Source organism: Crocuta crocuta, unplaced genomic scaffold (genome assembly GCF_008692635.1).
Source record: "Crocuta crocuta isolate KB4526 unplaced genomic scaffold, BGI_CrCroc_1.0 scaffold322, whole genome shotgun sequence".
NCBI lineage: Eukaryota > Metazoa > Chordata > Mammalia > Carnivora > Hyaenidae > Crocuta > Crocuta crocuta.
The window spans coordinates 5,239,789-5,260,939 of NW_027532592.1; the positions used below are offsets into that span (position 1 = coordinate 5,239,789).

Sequence of the window (21,151 nt, forward strand, 5' to 3'; positions counted from 1 at the left end):
TTCACCCTTACAGCAAGTGAAGAGGTAAGTATTATCTTTGATTTGGAGATGAGGCAATTATATCCATTAAGGTTATGAGTCCTTCCAAAAAAGACACCATCATGAATCTGAGAGTCAAATCTAGGTGTGACTACAAAGCCTATTCATGGACTTTCTGTTATTATCATTATTCCTTAGTGACACAGTACAGGAAGGAGATAAAATTAGAAGGGAGTCTATTAGACCTGAGAGTCTTGGAAAGACAGTGGGAGGGTGGCAGAAGAGGGGAAGAGAGAAGATGAAATGCAGAACGACCATCAGTTATTTCTTGGAAGACCTGTGCCCAGATACAGTAGGTTCTAAAGGGCCAAAGAAGTTCTTGACAGGGACAAAATGAATTATCCCCTCAGCAGTTTGGGGAACTAGATCCTCAGCAGTTCTGAAACTCACTTTCACTAAATTGGACAACAACTACTACCAGGCAGTGTTTGATTTTATGGAAAAAAAAACAAGGTATAGAAGCTTCAAAGATGAGTGGCACGAGTAGCATAACATTGTGGTTAAGAGCTCAGGCTCTGGACAGGCTGGGTTCAATTTGTGACTCTTGCACTTGTGATATAGCCTGTGAGTGTTATTTAAATTCTCTGTGCTTCACTCTCTTCATCAGTGAAATTTATAGAACAACTGTATCTAACTCAAAGGATTGTTACGAAAGGATTAGTTAAGAGAATTCTGGTAAAGCAATTAGTAGTAATGAGTCTGACACAGTAATAAACCAAGCCAATAAATATCATTTCTTACTATAATTACTATATGAATAAGAATGGGGTTTTTTTGTTTGTTTTACCAACAGAACAATACTATCATGTGCCCCTAACATATACGGTGGGTATTTCTCTTTTCAAGATCAAATCATAGTCAGAAATAAAGCAGGTTAGATAAGCAGCAGAGATTTCTCTAAGATGAGCAAGACAGGTTCAGAGGTTTACTCTGAGCCTGCGGCTAAGCCACCTGTCCTTCTACTCAGTCACCTTCCTGTAAAACTTTACTATTTCTAAAGTATGGGCTGAGGAGAGTTACATACTACATACATACATACCTTGTACATACTACAAGGCTCCACTCAGTGACCCCTATCTGACAGGAGCCCTTCATTATTCTCTCATTCTTACAGGATTCCAAGTTCCTTAATAATGAGTTGTCACTTGAGAAAAAAAATAACCAAAATACAGATTCAGTACATGTTCCTCCTCCACCACTACCACAAACACGCAGTGAATCTCTCATCCATCTTTCCTGATTATGTATCTGTGATGGAACTAAATCTCACTCCTAGAGGAGGAAAATGCAGAGATGATGGGCTACCAAGATGATGAAAGGACTCAGAAGTCTAAGAATACTGCAGACAAACCTCACAATTAGCTACATTACTTATCTTTAAGCTTTTTGGGCTGAGCACAACTGAACAAAAGAAACTGAAGTATGGTGAGCATTACACCAGAGGTATTCTTTTTCCTTGAGAAAAGTGGGAAAGGAGGTGATGACAGATCTAAGGGACTACAATATTGTACTCAGAAGTCAATATAACACAAGTTGCTGATACGTCTTCTGGTTTTGTCTGGGAAGATGTTCCCTGGAACCCTGTCAGGTGATTTACAAATATCTATAAATTTGATTTTCAGGGTGCCTGGGTGGCTCACTTGGTTAAGTGTCTGACTCTGGTTCAGGTCATGGTCTCACAGTTCATGGGTCTGAGCCCCATACTGGCCTCTGCACTGTCAGCTGTCAGAGCCCCCTTCAGATCCTCTGTCTCCCCCCTCTCTGCCCCTCCCCAGCTCACACACTCATGGACTCTTTCTCAAAAATAAACAAACATTAAAGAATTTTGATTTTCTTCCTTTTTTATATTTATTTAGGGAATTTAAAAATATAGAAACTGACATTTGCTCTTTTATTCAGAAAAAAGACAGAGGGGCGCCTAGGTGGCTCAGTCGGTTAAGTGTCTGACTTCAGATCAGGTCATGATCTCATGGTTCATGGGTTCGAGCCCCGCGTCGGGCTCTGTGCTGACAACCAGCTCAGAGCCTGGAGCCTGTTTCAGATTCTATATCTCCCTCTCTCTCTGACCCTCCCCTGCTCACACTGTGTCTCTCTCTCCCTCTCTCAGAAATACATAAAAAATTTTTAAAAATTTATAAAAAAAGAAAAAAGATGTAAATATTCTATACATGATCTTCTTACCCACATTACCTTGACAATTCTAATTCATATCTTACTGTCACAAATCACATATTTCTTTTCTCCACTAAGGAATTGCAGTATATAAATGAAGACTACAGTATAAACCGTAATTATCTTATTCACTGAAGCATTATTATATAAATGATTAGTTGCTTGATGAAAATATAGCCTATAACTTTATGGCATCTAGCAGATATCCTGACAGCTATAACAAAAGGACAAAGTATTTAGGACAAAAATGCAGACCCGGAGTAGGAAGATGGTCTGGAAATAACCTAAATTCATCTCCTCAAACACAGCTGCACACGAGAAGTAATGGCTTTCTGGCAGTCAACATTTATTATTACTTAAAGGCTAATTTGCAGATCACATAGCAATAAACAGTCATTAAGAGAGATTAAATGGTCCAAGTAAAATTTAGAGCTTATCCTTCATAATAAGCTAATCATCTTCTTCTTTGATTGGAAGAAAGGCTATCTGGGTTTTTGAGAAATAAACCTCAAAAAAAATCTTGTATATCTTAAATGAATTTGGGGCTTGGGGGTATGATTTTCCCATAAGAATTCATGACCAAGAACCACAAACTGCAGCTAACCAGCTAGGATTCCTCTACATCCTACAAATGGCAGGCATTTCAAAAGGGTCCCTTTAAGACTTACAGACATCAATTATTCCCAAGTAAAAACAGGCTGCCAATAGCCCGTGTGCTGGCATAGCACCAAAGGCCCTGTGAATTTTGAGTAGAGCAGTGAAAAGACTGAATATTTTGAGAACTAGGTCCTTAATGACTAAGGTGGATTAGTCAAATCTGTTCAAGTAATAAGGCCAGGGTGGAAAAAAATGGCCTAGTCATTATGATTCCTTTGGTATTTACGGTAATAAACATGAATCATGATGAACTCACTGGCTATTAAATGCAGAGGTCATAAGTACTTCGATAGGATTTCCACAGGAATTCACCGTTAATTAGCTGGATCATTATTTGAAAGTGTTACTGAATTATCTTAGCAGTTGTGCAGCCATTCCCTTGAAATTGGTCATTCCCAGCTGAGGGCAGTTAATGCCTTAACAAACTGGTCATTAACTCCAGTAACTGATTTGTGGGAATTATTGCACTTATAAAGTACCTTCAAGACTTTTTTTTTCTTTTTAAAAAATTTGCAGCTGTAGTTCAGCTGGAGCAGCTGAAAGAGGAAAAAAAACCAGTTCTCTGGACTGCTCTCATGATCGATTTTCTGCCAATTAAAGGGCAAACGCATGCTGATGGGTTTTGAATTTTAAATGTCTTCAGTTTTTCATCTCTGAAGTGATTAGTAAAAACACCAGTTAGTTACTAATTTTGTAAGACATTTGGGATTTTCCATTCACAGTTCAGTCAAGCAGAAATATGAGTCTGAACATCAGAACTCAAAGCCAAATTTCCGCTTCTGCAGTAGACCCAGCCCAACACTTTGTAAAGACAGAGTGAGAACACAAGTTGTGGGCCACATTATTAACCAGATTCTCATTCTCTTTTGCACTCCATGTCTTCATTCAAAGTAGGAAACTCCCTTTGAAGTCACAAAGGCCCCAGGAGAAGATAAGATATATATGCTCAGTATGATCAGACAGCCTTAGTTTAAACTTGAATTGAGGAGATCATTTTAAAGATTGCAACTATACTGGACAGTTTTAGAATAGATTTGTTCACAGTATAAATATTTGAGATGAATAGATACAAACTAAGAGCTTTTAATCATGAACTGAAGAGGGAAAATTACAGAATGTGTAGGTTATAATGATCAGTATGAAAACAAGTGTAACAATAGTTTTGTGAAATGGGGTTTCATGGATAAATGATTTTTGTGTCCAATTACTTGACTTAATAACTATAAAAAATGAAATTGTAAATCTGCCAGTAAGCTCAATAGCTCATTCACACTGAGATAGTCACTAAGTACTCTAAAATCCAACACTTTTGATGCATTTTTATTCATTTTATGTATAACAGTACATTTTACCATATAGTTCATTTTTCAAATATTTTCAACATGTTTTAATTATTTTATTTCCTGGTCTATAGTGGTCTTTTATTATATCCACAGCATACTACAACAACTTATAATACACCCTACAAAATGTGCACTCTTGTGGTACAAATGATAGGGACCAAAATAAAGCCCTTAACAATGACTGCTTTCTAGCCTATGGGTCCACAGCACGGACTTAATGTGCTTCGGTCAGCTTTTACCTTGTAGAAATGGAGACACCCCAGGCAATATTCACACACAGAGTATTGGAACCAGCTGGTGATAGAAGAATCCTAAGAAAAAAGGCTTCTTGATTTAATTGGGAAAACAGGAGGAAGCATAAATTTTACTGCCATTAATAACTTCAAGCAATCGTGGTATGACTCTACCTCACCCTGACGGCTAAACATGTGCTTTTTGTTAAAGTGTTTGCCACATCTGACCCCTATTGTTTGCTCACTTGATCAGGTAAGAAAATGTAGGTTTATTTATAGGATAAATGAGGCCTATTAAAATTGAGAAACAGTGCAGTAGTCTATGAGGAGTTGCATGCTGAAACAGATGTGTGAAATTCCATAACAGTTTTGTAATAAACAGGCCAAATGAAGTTATTTTAAAAAGTCTATTTTAAGTTTCTTAAACAATCATAAAGGCAACCTAGTTTTTAAAAAATGGAAAACACCTAATTAGAAAACATCATTCTGATAATTTTCCAACAGTTTTTAATAAACAGGCCAAAAAATGTCATTTACTACATATTACTCTCTCCACTAAATAAAGACATGCTTTATTTCTTAATTTTAGGATGCTTCTGATAAAATAAAAGTTGAGTCCTATTAATTATAATGAAAAATAATATTATGGGGGAATTTCAAAGGTGTTCAGAACTTAACTGTTTCAATTTTCTTTTAAGGACATATGACAGAATGGTCAAAGGAAATAACCCTTAATTTTTAAGTGATCAAAGTTTAGAGTCCAACAGTCTCTGCTCTGGTGATTTCCCACAATAAGGGAAATCAGAGTTGTCTCAACCGGAAGAAATCAAACATTTATCACTTAACTCTTGACCTGGTCTGACTTGCTACATGCTGATAAAATCTTTCTACAGCCTTGGAAAATTCCTTGAAACCCAGATTACCTAATGTAATCTAGATCAAGATGAATCAGGTGCCATTCTCACTCTCAAAACCATTCTGGGTCTACTCACAGAATGTAGGAACATTTATATCCATTTAGAACACCTTGGAAACCCTAATTTATCTTCCAGTGAAGAGAATATGGTCTAACATTACTGTTGGATCCTTTTTGAAATGATTCATGTGGAACTGTGAAACAGGCATGACAATGTGCTACTGAATCTCAGAATCCTAATTTTCCTGCCATAACCAATAAAATTAGTTTCAACACAAACCAGCCATGTAAATTAGTATGCTCACAACTTCCAAATTTAGAAGAATCAAAATTTATACAGATAGAAATTTAAATCAATAAACTACGGACCAACGTTTCGCACTAGTTGTATGCAGTGCTATACATGTATAATGACCTGATGCCTCTGGTGATTAAAGGGCAACTTGGGCTAGTTAAATTTTTTAGTTAACTTACACACAGACTCATAAATTACATGTGAATGTGCCTAATACAAGTTAAGCACATGATGAATATTTATTGAGTATGAGTCTGATTTTTAGCTATTACTATTATTATTAATATATATATTGAAAAGCTACCAACATCTCTAGGTAACACTAATTCCTCAGTTTTTTTTAAGGAAACATTCTCCTGTCTGCTCATAAATGAACTAAAGAAGTATTTCTAGGCAGGGTAATTTATGACGCTGGATTCAACATTTGGGTTTTTTGTTTTTTTATTTTATTTTGTGTGTGTGTGTTTTTGGTGTTTTTCAAAAGTTCTTATTTTAATTCCAGTTAAGGTACAGTGTTACATTAGTTTTAGGTCTACAATATGGTGATTCAACACTTCCAAACATCACCCTGTGCTCATCAGGACAAGTGCCTTCCTTAATCCCCATCACCTATTTCACCCACTACCCCACCTCCCTCTCCTCTGATAACCATTAATTGGATCTCTATGGTTGAGTCTGTTTCTTGATGTCTCTCTTTTTTCCTTTTGCTTGTTTGTCTTGTTTCTTAAATTCCACATGAGTGAAATCATATGGTATCTGTCTTTCTCTGACTGAATTATTTTGCCTAATATTATACTCTAGTACCATCCATGTTGTTGCAGATGGCAACAAAGATTTCACTCTCTTTTATGGCTGAAAAATACTCCATTTGTGTCTGTGTGTGTGTTGTGCATGTATGTGTGTATATATCTTCTTTATCCATTTATCAATCAAAAGACACCTGGGCTGCTTCTATATCTTAACTAGTGTAAATAATGCTGGAATAAACATAGAGGTGCATGTATGGGCTTTGGAATACTTTACAAGAATAGTATGCTAATCTAGATCAAACCTGTCTTTTCATCCATTTAAATAGTGCTTCTCAAAGTATCATTGGTGAAGGGTCAAGTTTTTATTTTTCTTCCCATGTGTCAAAGACCGATACTTTTATAAAGTATGATGAAAATAAAATTAAAGAAAATGTATGCAGAATAGAAGTTCAAAAAATGTATTATACTCAGCAGACATAATATTATATGCATAAGTTGCTGTAAGTTGTCTAAATGCTGATTCTCAATTTCTGGGTTTACTCATTTCAGACCAGTAAAAAAAGTTTATGAATGTGTATTGGCTGGTGGACCACACTTTGAGTTATCACTGTATCAGAAGAGCCTGCCTTGAATCACACTATCTATATCAGATAAGTGAAATTAAAGTGCTACTTCAAAGTTTAAAACAAACCTCCTATAACCAGGCATAGAATAGTCAAAACTACGAAGTAAGAAGACTTAGAATTTTCTGTGTTCCTCATCTTTTTTCATTTAGCCACCATTACCCCTCAAATTTTCCCTTCCGTTTCTTCCACCTTATCATAACTAACATTTGTATAAGGTTTTTTAGTTATGAAATAGATGTTAATTCTCTCATTGGAGTTGCAAAACAATCCTGTGGTATGGATTTTCTAAACAGGACGAAAGGCTCAGATCTACTGACTTGCCTAATGTCATGCAACCAATAAGGGGTGAAGGGAAGGAAGGAGATGAAAGCTCAGCTCTTTTAATGGTCATTCCTTTCATGTATTCCTTTCATACATTAACCCATCCAACCACCTACCAGATATTTTCTGAGAACTTACAATGTGCTAGACATTTTTGTAGGCAGTGGAAATACAGGAGTGAATGAGACTAATACAAAGCCACATTTTCATGGAGCTTATAGTCTTTGGGCCCCGATGGGAATGGTGGTGATGGTGGGTGTGTGGTGAAGACAATAAATAAGGTAACGACATGAAACATACATCATGTGGTGATGAAGTGCTATGACGAAAAATAAAAGGAAAAGAGAAAGAACATCAGGAACTTTAAATCAGGAATTTTAAATAGGATAACCTGAGAGCAAAGCCCTTTCATGAGGGACTGAACCATGCAAACAACTAGGAGAGGACATGCTAGGCAGAAGGAATAGGAAGTGCCAAAGTCATGAGGTTAGGAGTATCATTACTGGGTTCAAGGAATAGCACGGAGGCCAATGAGCTTTCAGCAGAAAGAACAAAAATGAGAGCACTAGAAGATGTAGTTAGAGAAGGAGCTGGGAGAGAACATATAAACGCTTGTAGGCAGTTATAAGGACTTTGGTTCTTCTCTGGATAGGAAGTCATTGAATATTTTTGAGCAGAAAAATGACATGATTTAACTCAAATTTTAATGTGATCACTCTGTGTGCTGTGTTAAGGAGAGAATGTGGGGCAAGGGTAGAAGCACAAAGATGAGTTAGGATGCTACTGTATTATGCTAGGAAAGAGAAGATGGGGCTGGCAGCAGGGTAGTAGCAGCTATGTTTTGAAGACAAAGCTGCCAAGATCGACTGGATGTAGGGCAGGAGGGAGAAAGAGAAATTAAGGACAGCTTCCCCAGTTTGGGTTGGTGAATTAGAAAGAGAAAGTTGCCATTTATGGAGAGAGAAAAGACAGTGACACTGAAAACAGTGGACATAGGGAATGGAGTGGGAGCATATGAGAAGCTTAAGTTTGAAGATATTAAATCTCAGACACTAATAAGGCATCCAAGTGGTAGTCTGGAGTAAGGAAATTAGAGAAGAGGCTGAAATGATCTTTCTATTTATATTGGGGAGTCATCAATATAGGCAGAGTATTTAAATAGAATGGATGAAGTCACCAAGGGAGTAAGTATAGGTCAAGAAAAACTCTAAGGAGGGGCGCCTGGGTGGCTTAGTCGGTTAAGCGTNAAAAAGAAAAACTCTAAGGATTAAGCCCTGGGAGGTATTCTAACGTTTAGAGACTGGGGAGATAAGGTAGAAGCAGAAAAGAAGACTGAGAAGGACTGGGTACTTAGGAGAAAAGCCAGAAGACTACTGTGTTCTGGAAAATCAATGAAAAAAAAAGAAGAGAGAAACTACCAATGTTCACTGATTGAGTGAGTACTAGGAGTGCTGGGAACTGACCAATGGATTTAGCAACGTAGAGATCGCTGGAACTTGACCACAGTGGTGCAATGTGTGTGTGTGTGTGTGTGTGTGTGTGTGTGTGTGTGTGTGTGTGTGAAAGCCTAACTGTTAAAGATTAAAAAGTGTAGAACAGTGAGTGAGGGGGTAATTGAGAGAGGAGAGAGAAGAGAGGAGAAAGACGGAGTGGGATGCACAGAACACAGAGCAGACAAGAAAGGATATGAATGTATGCAAAAAGGAAATGAGAAACTGACAGGATTGACCACAATTCTTGAGGCATTCTGCAATAATGAGAAGAAGAGAAATGGGATGGTGGTTGAAAGATAAAAGAGTTAAGTGAGAGTAAAGAAGAATATTAAGATGGAAGAAATAATAGCATATCTATATGTCAATGGGAATGATCTTCTAGAGATGGAAAAATTAATGCAGGGGAGGAGAACTGATAGAGCAAGAACCTTGAGTAGGTGACAGGGAATGGGATGGAGAGGGAATGCTGGTCAATGGTAAGACTAGGAGTAAGTTCATCCAGAATAATGGGAGGGAAGCAACGTACAGGAGTGGGGGGGTAAGTGTGGCAATAGGGACTCATGGAAGTTTTTCTGATTGCTTCTATAGTGAAATAGGAATAAAACAAGGTAATGAACTGAGGATGAGGTGAGGTGTTGGATTTATGAAAAGGTAGAGGAATGAAATTTTCACTTAGGAGAGTGGGAGAATCAGATAAAGAAGAAAATGTAATATGACTTCTGGACAGCATGAAAAGTCTAGTATTGGTTAATTATCCAGTATTTACTGGATGCTATTGTACTTCTGCGCTCAGGGTCTTCTATCTCCATTCTCCTACATCAGGTCATACATTCCCGACCCTTCTTCACAAAGCACCAAAGAAAGTGATAAAAATGATTCTCACTAAAATGTGAATGGCTGAACACTCGAAATGTCTAAAGGGCAAGGCAAGAAATATAATGAAATGTGTACAAGAAAGTAAGGTTTATCTCAGGAGAATGGGAGAGTTTGGATCATGCCTTGAATTCCAAATATAAAATTAAGAGACTATATTTTGATAAAGCCAAACATGTCTTCTAGCTGGATTTAAGCTGCTAATTTGAGACTTCTGGTGTATTATTACAATCAGGAGTGTATGCATTTAATAGGAATTAAAAGCTTTAAAGGAATGCTGTAATTCACTGGTTTTCAAAGTGTAGTCTGAGGATCCCTAAAGGTGATCCCCAAAATTACACCACTAGTATATTGCTGTATAACAATAATATATATTATTGTATAACGACACTAATATATTACTTTCCTTTTTAAAATTCACATTCTCTCATAAGACGCTAAGTAAGACATACACGAAATATGATACCACAACAGACTGTTGAGGGAGCAAGGAGAGCCAGCTGTTGTCTATCAAGCTTGACTTTAAAGAAATTTGCAAAATGAAAAAAAAAGAAATTTGAGAAATACAAAATTATGCTACTCTTGTCACTAATTTTTGTTTCGTTTTCAAAAAATATTTATGTTAATGCATAGCAAGTTTTTTATCTTAATGTGAATATTTAATTTTTCCTCAATTATGAATACAGTAAATATCCATAGATATAACCCCTCATAAACAAAAGTGCTTTGGGGGTCCTTGATAATTTTTAAGAGTGAAAGGGGTCCTGGGACCATAGTTTGAAAACTGATGCTCTCTAACCACTGAATTCCTACAGTCTCCTAATAAACAGGGAAAAGTACAAAATAACAGAGAAATTGTGGAAAGTGGTGATTGCCTATAATTTATAGGTAGCCATCTAATCTGCTGAACCCCTAGGCTGTCTGTAACTATTCCATTTTTGTTTTAACCAATGCAAAAATTCGTATATGTAGGATGAGGACCTACACATTTTATGTGTACGTTTATCCCTGGAGTTTAAGTCCCTTTGAAAATCAAGTTAAAAATTGAAAAGCTGACAGGAAAACTTGGAACATTACTCAATTTAAGATATAAATATCATTCACAAAGGAAAAATAATACTGTAAATAAACTCAAAATTCTTCAAAAGAGTTCACCAATGAAATCTGTAGTTTTTAAAAAAATATTGATTATGCATTCTGTAATACACTGTCTCCCCCATTATGTGGTTTTTAAAGCTTTATGCATGAACTATTTCATGATGAACTAGGTAAGCTCTCCCAAAGAATACACTTTAATTGTGGATTTATGCTTGCTCCTTTACTTAACATCATCCCCCAGCACATCAAACAATGCTTATTAGCTTATGAATCATCCACGCCAAAGCAACTGAGAGGTGCAAAAACATTAGTCTGGTGCTTCAGAAGAAGAGCTAAGGACATTTAGTTTTCAAGTTACTTTTGAAACACTATCAGTGCATTCTCCAGGAAACTGAAGAACACACTATGACAAAGAATTTCCTTGCCATCTCCCAACCCAGGATATTCTGACATAAGGAAGCACTCTTGAGACACATCAAGGTCAAATGGCTTAAGAACTTATGACAGGGAATATTTTTTTAATGATTTGATTCTTAGATGAGCCAAAAATCTGTAAGCACTTAAAAAATTAACTCTATATCATAAAAAACCGGACTAAACTAACAATTGGCTAAATAAAGACAAACTTTCGAGGTCCAATTCAATTTGCATATAATCATATTTGCTGAAACCACTGGCTGTTTTAGGTCTCCCAGATGGGAATACAAAGTTAATAGACCTAAGAAATTATGTGTCAAGTACGGGGATGAATAAAACTGAAAAGATTTATAACTGATACTGAACTAGAAAGCAGAGGTAAGTTTAGGATCCTTTATGAAATTTTAGGAAAGTAACATTATCAAAAATGAAGTTAGAATGGAAAAATTTGGCAGTATTTAAGAAAAACAAAGGAATATTTAGATACAAGGTTTCTCATGGATCTGAATAAAAATTTTGAAAAATTTTTTAACCACTAGGCTGGCTGTGACTATTCCATTTTTGTTTTAATAAAAGCAAAAATTCATACATGTAGGATGAGACCTACACATTTTATAAGGTTATTCCCTTGAGGGAATTTCTATACTTAGCAAAAGATCAAAGCTATTCAAACCAATTTCAGGATAAATGGAGAAAGAAAATTTTTAAAATGATTTCTCAAATTCCTTATTAATCCCTTTATGTGTCCCTGATATCAAAGGAAAAGCCAAATTCAAAACTCCTAAATGAAATGTTTTATATAAAAGAAAAATTTTAATATAATTTTTGGTTCTACTGAATAACATTCCACTCAGCCTCATATGGCAAAACAGCTAAGCTATAACAAAACCTCTCTGCCTTTAAAAATAACCCAAATCACAAAATCTTCCTCAATTACATTTTTTTCCCAGTTATTCAGCAATTCTCACAACAGCAGGGGTCGCAATGTACTAGTTAAATGTTTCAGGATACAAGAGAAGGGGATTAAATGTTCATATAGCACAGCTTTATTACAGCCTGAAAGATTCATGATTCATTGTACTCTAGTTAAAATAATCTATCATTAAATATGAAAAGATTTTTCAGTTATCGGGTCCCCAAATAATAATTAAAAAAACCTACTTAAAATCTGATAGCATTTCCAGTTGAAACAGCATCCCTTAAAAATCACTTCTGAAAAGTTCTTCACATGTGTAGCCCTGGCTTTACATCTTTTAAAAAATAAACAATTTCTATCTATAAAATAGGTAACTCTTTAATTCAGTCCTCTATCAACTTGAATTTCTTTCTAGTAAAAAACCAACCTGACCACTCATGTTCCACTCTATGATCTTTAATTCTTTCCCCATGATTACAATGAAGAAAAAGTACCCCATATTCTTCAAATACTTGATTTACAAAATTTTTTTCCATTAAAAAAATTTCAATTCCATGGAATCACTCCAAGCACTACTTGCCAAAAATAACCTAGAAGAATTTCAACACATAAAAGATCCAGCAGAGACAGTGATTAAGATTTCTAAACATTTGATGGGAAAGAAATCTAATCACTTTCCCATAGTTCAATGTTTTCCAAATGAATGTCAAATCAAATGGAACATAAAATCAATATGTCATAAGTAGAATAAAGAACAGAAAATAAATAGAAAATACAGTTCACTGTACATAGAATGGTAAATACTGCTTTGTGAACATTTTAAAAAATGTTTAACATATGTTAGAATCCACATATATGTAATAAGTAAATGTAATGTATACAAATATACACTTAAGGATATATACACATGCATATATATATCACATACACATATGAGTATTAGATTGTAGTGTAAATTATACTACAGACTAAGGTAAAAGATGTTTGAAAGTCACTGTTTTCTAATTATATCCTAATCTAATTATATCCTATCCCTTTAAAATCTATGCTCTGTGTAATGCTTCCTTACTACAACTTCTATATAATCATAGTGGCCAAAGACCAGAGATATTAAATATATCACTGAACTGCTCAATTGAGAAATGTATTTTATTGTGTTAGGAGCTAATGATTTAATTTTCCACACAAGTAACATATATATTAGCAAATATAAAAATGACTATTCTATTATTAATGACTTATCAGCAAATCATTTATACAATAAATGCAATTTCTTTGGACACAGCAGAGAGAACAAGCAAAATAGGTTTCTTTACAGTTACAAGAAAGGTTACAAAGTCCATGCAATAAACCCTACTAAGAGGAGTGTGTTACTGGTAAGAGAACCCTTTGGGCATTCATTTGGAATTCTTTTTAAACAAAATATACATTTCAAATAAGCTCAGTTGTCAGTTTCCAAGACCACAGGAGATTAGAAATATATCATTAGAGAGAGGAAAATTGCTGCTATAGAATTGCTTCTGGTACAGAAGAAATGAGATGCGACAGCTAAAAATAAGAGGGTAAAACAGAAAATCTGTGCATAAAAATTTTAAATACATGGAATTCTGAGGCCATTTAGTAATGGGAAATAGGTGAGCACAGTAATTTTTATATTCCTGTATAATAAATTATCTTGAATCAATGATTAAAAAACTCATATAGCAATTGAACCTAGGTACTCTGGCTCCAAAGCTTATGGTATTGACCACCACACTATACTTCTCACATTTGATCTTAGCCAAAAGGCTGAGAAGCGATTCACATATTCTTCTCAATAAAAACTTAAATTATGTTTATGGTATTAAAAGTAGATTTTAGAAAATATTTATGAAAAGAAAGATGGAATTTTATGTAAAATGATTAAATACCCTTAATGGTATAAGCTGAGCAAACTTATAAGAAAGACCCATTCCTTGGATATCTACAGTTTGTATTCTATGTAATTTCCTAACACTGTACTCTTATCTATATACTGAAGATGAGAAAATGTGGCTCCAGAATTCTAGCTTTTAATCAATGTGCTCTGTGGTACTACCGTAGCTAGATACACTACATATGGTCGTACTGCTATAATGTCTCAGAATGTATTTTTTAAGAGATTCTGGTAATCCTAGAAATCCAGCTAAAATAAAATTCAGGAGCGCGTGACTGGCTCAATCAGCACAGCATGTAATTCTTGATCTCAGGGTTGTGAGTTCGAGCCTCAAAATGTATATAGAGGTTACTTAAAAATAAAAATCTGAGGCTCCTGGGTGGCCCAGTCTGTTAAGCATCTGACTTCAGCTCAGGTCATGATCCCACAGTTTGTGGGTTCAAGTCCCGCATCAGGCTTTGTGCTGACAGCTCAGAGCCTGGAGCCTGCTTGAATTCTATGTCTCTCTCTCTCTCTCTCTCTCTCTGCCCCTTCCCCACTCACGCTCTGTCTCTCTCTCTCCCTCAAAGATAAACATTTAAAAAAATAAAATAAAAATCTGAAAAAATAAATAAAATAAAATAAAATTCAGAAAAACTGGAAAATACCTTTCAGGAGTGTTAGGCTGCTGCTTGCTAATGTTCTAGTTCTAATCCTTCCAGTATTTGCCTACTGCCTTAAAGTCTGTCATGGCCATGTGACTTGCTGCTATCAGTGGAAGTATAAACAAAAATTCTATTTGTCAGTTCACAGTGGAGGTCTTCAAGAGAAGTCTGCAATTCTTTTTCTCTGTTCTCCCTTCCTTGGTGCTATGGTGACCACAGTCTTGGTCTCTGACTGATGCCAACACAGACCAACACTTTCTACTCACTTATAGATTCTACTCACTTATTATAGATATATAATACAAGCAAGAAGTATATCTTTGATATGTCTTAAGGTACTGAGATCTTAAGGTTGTTTATTAATAATCATGGCCTTGTCTTCCAGTAACATTTGACAGATTTTTCCTGGGAAGTGATAAATAAAAGGGTCACTTTTGGATCATGATAAATAGAAACAATAATAAAGTTTACAAAATGGTTATGTTCTAAAAACTCATGCTGAAATCAGTTATTTGGAATTTGGAACACTTCTTTTTCCATTGGCTCACCTTATTACAAAGGCCCACAGAAGCTTATTTAACTCATAATTTAAATGAAAAAGAGTAGAAAACAATAGTGTCTTTAAAATAATTAAAAGAATGTGTGACATGTAAATAGATGTAAATCTGCATATTCTAAATACTTATAGGCATTCTGAAGCATTATTAGAAGCTGAAGGCACTGTTCTCAAGTATATTTTAATTTCTCTTCAATATGTGCATTTTCTCCCTTTCCTTGATCCTGGAATATCAGTAGCTACTCTCTTTTGTTTACTACTTACGATTGCCATTGCTTCCATGGCTTCCAAGTGAATGAAAAGGTGGAACTAAAGAAAGTTACTAAGTAAAAGATATATGAATATTTGAAAAGAAAGAAATTGCTTAAGTTAAAATTCAATGACTTGTGAACAGGGAGCAAGAAGGGGAAAAAAGATGAGGACATAATCTTTACTTAAAGAGGAAGGACATAATCTTTACTTAAAGCCTACTTATTCATCCTCAGATAGATCAAAGTTGTCATGAGTTTATGAAGTATATTTGGTCCTCATACAGCAAAAAAGTTGAGCTATACCCAAATTTGTTTGCTTTTAATAACTATTCAAATCACAACAGCATTCCATATTTTTTTCAATTTGTTCTCCAAGAAAATTTTTGTGTCTTTTCTTGTGAGGAGTGTTATTTAGCTTTCACCTATTTTATTTACCATACAAAGTTAAGCCAAGAAACTTGTGGGAAGTTACCCACAAGCATCTCGAAAAAATCACTTTGCTTTTAACCTGTTTTTATGCATTAGCCAAGAACAAAGGTAGAAACATTTCAGATCATCTACTTCTACCTATGTAATGCAGGATTCGACTAATACTAGCTTTTTATACTTTCCTTGGTGTAGCAAAATCCGATGCCTTAGGAATTCATGATATTTCAAAGAAAATAATGAGGCAACACTAAAAGAATGACTCAAACAAGGTAAACACTTTGCAGAGCTCTTCCTACTTGAACTTTCTCATCTCTGCAGCATGAAGATTCCTAGATCATCATGGCTTCTCAGTAACGGCCTAAATTTGATATACTTTTTATGTATTTGTCAAAAAATAAACACATTTCTCTGGCTGTTTTATCTCCTTTAGCGGTTTCCTCTTCCCACTTTTATTCTATCAGAAAAGTGTTTCTTTTTTAACCCTTACCCCTCCTGAGCTATAGACCTATGTTTCCACTTGTCTCCAAAATGTCTCAAACTGAATCTATTGCTGGCTTCCTCAAACTACTTCCCTCACACTTCTACCAATAAGGAAACATTCTCTCTTTTGAATTTCAATATATCCACAGATTGAAAAATATTTTCCTATAGTGCTTAACACTGTGTTTTACCATAGTAGATTTTCAACATTTTACTGAGTTAAAACTGAATTAAACTGCACACAAATCCCAGGAGAGTAAAAATAAATAATCTACCTAGTTTGTCAATAAAGATGTAATATCTATTTGAAGGTGTTTGTACTCAGAGAAAGGTAAGTCAGCAACACTTACAGAATGTCCACTTTAATCAAGTAATGATGACAATGGTGATAATGATAAGTAAATGATTTATAGCTAATATTTATTAAGAAAATATGATGTGTCAAGTACTATTTTAAGCACTCTGTATGCAATACCTCATTTAAGCTTCAAAAGAACTTTAAGTTGGTTATAATTATCATCCCCATTTTAGAGATGAAAAAAACTGAGTCAGAGTTTGGGTACTTTGCCCAATATAACATAGTCAGATGTGAAGATAGCCATTTTTCTGATAAGACAGGCTGATCTAGAAATCGAGCTCTAAAGAGATGAAAGAAATTATTTTACTAAATGCTGTATCTTATATCACAAAATTTACTATTTGTTAATAAAATGTAGACTGGATATCCTGTAGGTAATTTCCCCTAAATCTCTCTTAATCATTTTTTCATAAAAGTAGGTCACTAGATACAGAATAAACCAAATAGTCTCTGAATTCCTTCAGGACAAGAACTATAATATGCATCTGCATACACTGAGAATCTAACCTAATACTTGACACATAATTCTGCTAGATTTATGCTAGATAAAGGACCACATGAATTAAATTCAACGCACCATCAATTTTACTTTTAAAGTTTTCCTGTTTCCTAATTAAATGTATTGTTTTCATTCCACAAAAGCAATTTATGAATGTACTTCTCAACAGAGTTCCTTCTATTGTATCATAAAAGTCCTATGCAGTATTTGTGGACTGGCCAATCGGCCAAATGTTCTTGGACTGACTGATGAAACGTTTTCCTATTGTGAGAAAAGGACTAAGAAATAAGTTTCCTTAAAACCTCCTTTATTTTGGGGTGCCTGGGGGGCTTAGTCGGTTAAGCGTCCGACTTTCGCTTAGGTCATGACCTCACGGTTCGTGGGTTCGTAGGGCTCTGTGCTGACTGCCAGCTCAGAGCCTGGAGCCTGTTTCAGTCTGTGACTCCCTCTCTCTCTGACCCTCCCCTGCTCACGCTGTCTCTCTCTCTCTCTCTCCTAGAAATACATAAAACATTAAAAAAAAAAAAAAACTCTTTTATTTTAAGGGGAGTTGGAGAATTGGATTTTCTATTTAATCACGGTCTACTTAATATACTACACAGTGTAGTTTAATGTAGTAGTTAATAAATCCAACTTTCACAGCAGACAACTGAGGCTGAATGTTGACAAATGAGCAGCAGTTGTCAGTTCACAGCAGACAAATGAGGCTTTGCCTTTTATCAGTCGTGTAGATATAAGTAAAGATCTCAGGGTAAATAAAGCACACAACAAAATGACTGGCACAGTAAACATTCAATATAAATGTTACTGCTAGTATTATAAAGAAAATAATGGAGATGTCAATGTGAGACTGAATTCACAGATATTAGATAGGTAAGAATAAACTAAAATTTAGGTCATTCTCTACTATGTCATTACTATTGGTAACAATTAAAAATTTGAAAACAAGGAGAAATTACAAGAAAAAAAAAGAATGAAACCACAATGCTGAAACAAAGGAACGGAGTCTTATAAGATGGGTAAGAATTGTGCTTTCTGGTTAAAAACCACAATGGCATTCCAAGTAGAGAAAAAAAGCAAGTGCACAAGTACTTGGGTATAAATAGCTTGTTTAGGGAACTGTATAGTTCAGTATAATATATGTTCAATATATGTTATATTTCAGTGTAAACATAGTATAAAGTATATGTTGGGGAGCAGCAGGTACCTATAAAGACAGACATTGAACAGATCATAAAGGACTTTTTAATACTCTTCCAAGAAGCCTTATGTATGAGCATTAAGAGTTAATTCTTCAACCCATCTTTGCTATATAGTTATCTTGCTAATGCTAAAAGAAAATAATGCATTATTAACTGAATCTACCAAGGCAATACTTTCTAACCCATGCTATTAAAAAAATGCCCTTTTTAACATAATGAGAAAAGGCTCCACAAATTTGTGCATTCAAAGGCAATATTTTAAAAGTATGGCAGAATGTAAGAACTTAAATGATACCTGCTTTTTAAAATACTGTTAAACAGAAAATAATTTTTCCTTCTTGCTTCCTTGGTAGCACTCTTAATATTTTTACTTTGGTTTCACTTTCATGCAGGCAAATGAAGTCAGTTAAAAATTTCTATTTCTTCATTCTATAGCACCATGGAAATCCTGCCTCACATTGTTTTTCATTCATTCTGCTTATTTTTAGTATTAAATTCCCAATCAGAGAACATATACAGAAAGATTTTTTGCTCAGCAGACTTCAACACAGAGCTCAATTTTCCAATGGTGTTGGAAATTCCAAGCAACACTATCATTAGCTTTCAAAAGGCATACCTAGAAGCGCAGTAAGTTTGGGAAGCAGTCCAACTTGTACCATCTTATTCCTCAGTCCTGTGTCAAAGGATAAGTTGAGTAAAAGTCGGAGGGTGATATTCAGCAGATCTTCATGTTCACAGGGTATCATTTTTACCAGTTTTTCAACAATATCCATTTCCACCTATGTAATACAATAATACAAATGCAGTGAGGTTCTGTTGTACCATAAGACAAAAAAAGATTACAAATAATTATTTTTTCATAGTTTTTTTTTTACTCTCATGTATATCTATTTTATAATTATGTGTTAATCTTTTTACTTGTTTTAATCTATAAACTTTGGTAAAATCAAACTTTTGAGGAGAAAACATATATTTCTACATTATCTCTTCCCATCACTTAATAGTGTCAACTGGAAGACAAATTACATTGGGTCTTTGAAAACACATTATTGAATGCCACCAACTAAGTGCCAGGCCCTGTGCTAGATCAAACAAGATCATGTCTTGGCCTTTAAGGATTCCACAGTCTAAAAACAGAGCAAACAAATAGAACAAATATTTAAAATACAAGGTAATAGGAGTGCCTGGATGGCTCAGTCAGTTAAGCATCTGACTCCTGATCTTGGCTCAGGTCATGATCTCAGGGTCACAAGAAAAACCCCAGGTGGGCTGCGCACTGATAGTCTTGATATTTGAAAATCTTAATCATACTCAGGAGAGAAGGGGCACTTGGATGGCTCAGTAGTGTGAGCATCTGATTTCTGCTCACATCATGATCATGTGGTTTGTGAGTTCAGCAGCATGGGGCTTGCTGCTATGGGGGGGAGGGGGAAGCTTGTTTAGGATCCTCTGTTCTCCTCTCTATCTGCCTCTCCCCCATCTGTCTCATGGGCGCGCGCGCGCTCTCTCTCTCTCTCTCTCTCTCTCTCTCTCGCTCAAAAACAAATAAACCTTAAAAAAACAAAACAAAACCTCAAGAGAGAAGCTGGTCTACGAGTAACAGTTGAAACTCTAGGTCAGGGTCAGCAAACTGGCTAGTTTGCTAAACTAGCTACAGAGCTAAAAATGGTTTTGACTTTTACATTTTTAAATGGCTGAAAAACAAAGTAAATGAATAGCATGTCATACGCATGAAAATTTTTAGAATTTAAATTTCAGTTTCCATAAATAAGGTTTTACTGGAGTACACGCATACTCATTTGTTTATAGACTAGGGATGCTATCGTGCTACAGGAACAAAGGTGAGTAGTTGCAAGAGACCACACAAACCTAAAATAAATAAATAAATAAAATGAGGCCTAAAATACTGACTATCTGGCCATTTGAGAAAAGTTTGCTAACCCCATTCTAGATGATTATAAAGTTGTTTCGAGAGAGCTTGCTTTAGAGTAAACACTCACAGAAGACAGAACTTACTTGGTAACTTAAGCCCCATATTCACATTTCTTAAGGTAGTAATCAGAACAAGTTGGTTACAAAAATACCTCACACCTCTGTTACAAAACAATGGCTAAAAAGGAGAGAAATTCTTAAATAATTACATGCTTCTTTGATCATGACCAAAAGACTTATGAGTAATCATGCTCTACTTTTTCTTCTTTTTTTAATGTTTATTTATTTTTGAGAGAGAGGCAGAGCATGAGCAGGAAAGGGACAGAGAGAGACACACACACACAGAATCCGAAGCAGGCTCCAGGCTCTGAGTCGTCAGCACAGAGCCCGATGCAGCACTTGAACACATGAACTGTGAGATCATGACCTGAGCCAACATGGAATACTTAACTGACTGAGCCACCAGGTACCGGTGGCTCTACTTTTCTTGTATTAGAAGTCTAGACCATTTATTTATACCACCCTTGTCATACCTTTATCGTAATCTTTCATTGAACTCATAAAAGTCACATTGCTAATTAAACCCTCAATATACCTTTTTCTCTCATTCCATGTTAAGGGGTAAACACTGTTTTTTTTTTAAAAAATACTAAACTGACAAACCAAAATGATTTTTCCTTCCGATCTCTATCTTCACTCTACAGCCACACTGTAATCTTATCTAGAGCTCTTCATTA

General features: G+C 35.2%; 1 protein-coding gene across 3 annotated transcripts in view; it reads right to left on the bottom strand.

The window, feature by feature from the left end:
- The window catches only part of KIFAP3 (kinesin associated protein 3), a 160,376-nt gene that overhangs the window by 72,245 nt on the left and 66,980 nt on the right, over nt 1-21,151 (bottom strand). For all 3 annotated transcript variants that reach the window (XR_013338972.1, XM_077779883.1, XM_077779884.1), the window contains one exon: nt 19,099-19,261. Coding sequence is in view for 2 of the 3 variants with exons in the window: in XM_077779883.1 (XP_077636009.1) it covers nt 19,099-19,261 (163 nt within the window). In the remaining variant the exon portion in view is untranslated. The remainder of the gene's footprint in view (nt 1-19,098; nt 19,262-21,151) is intronic.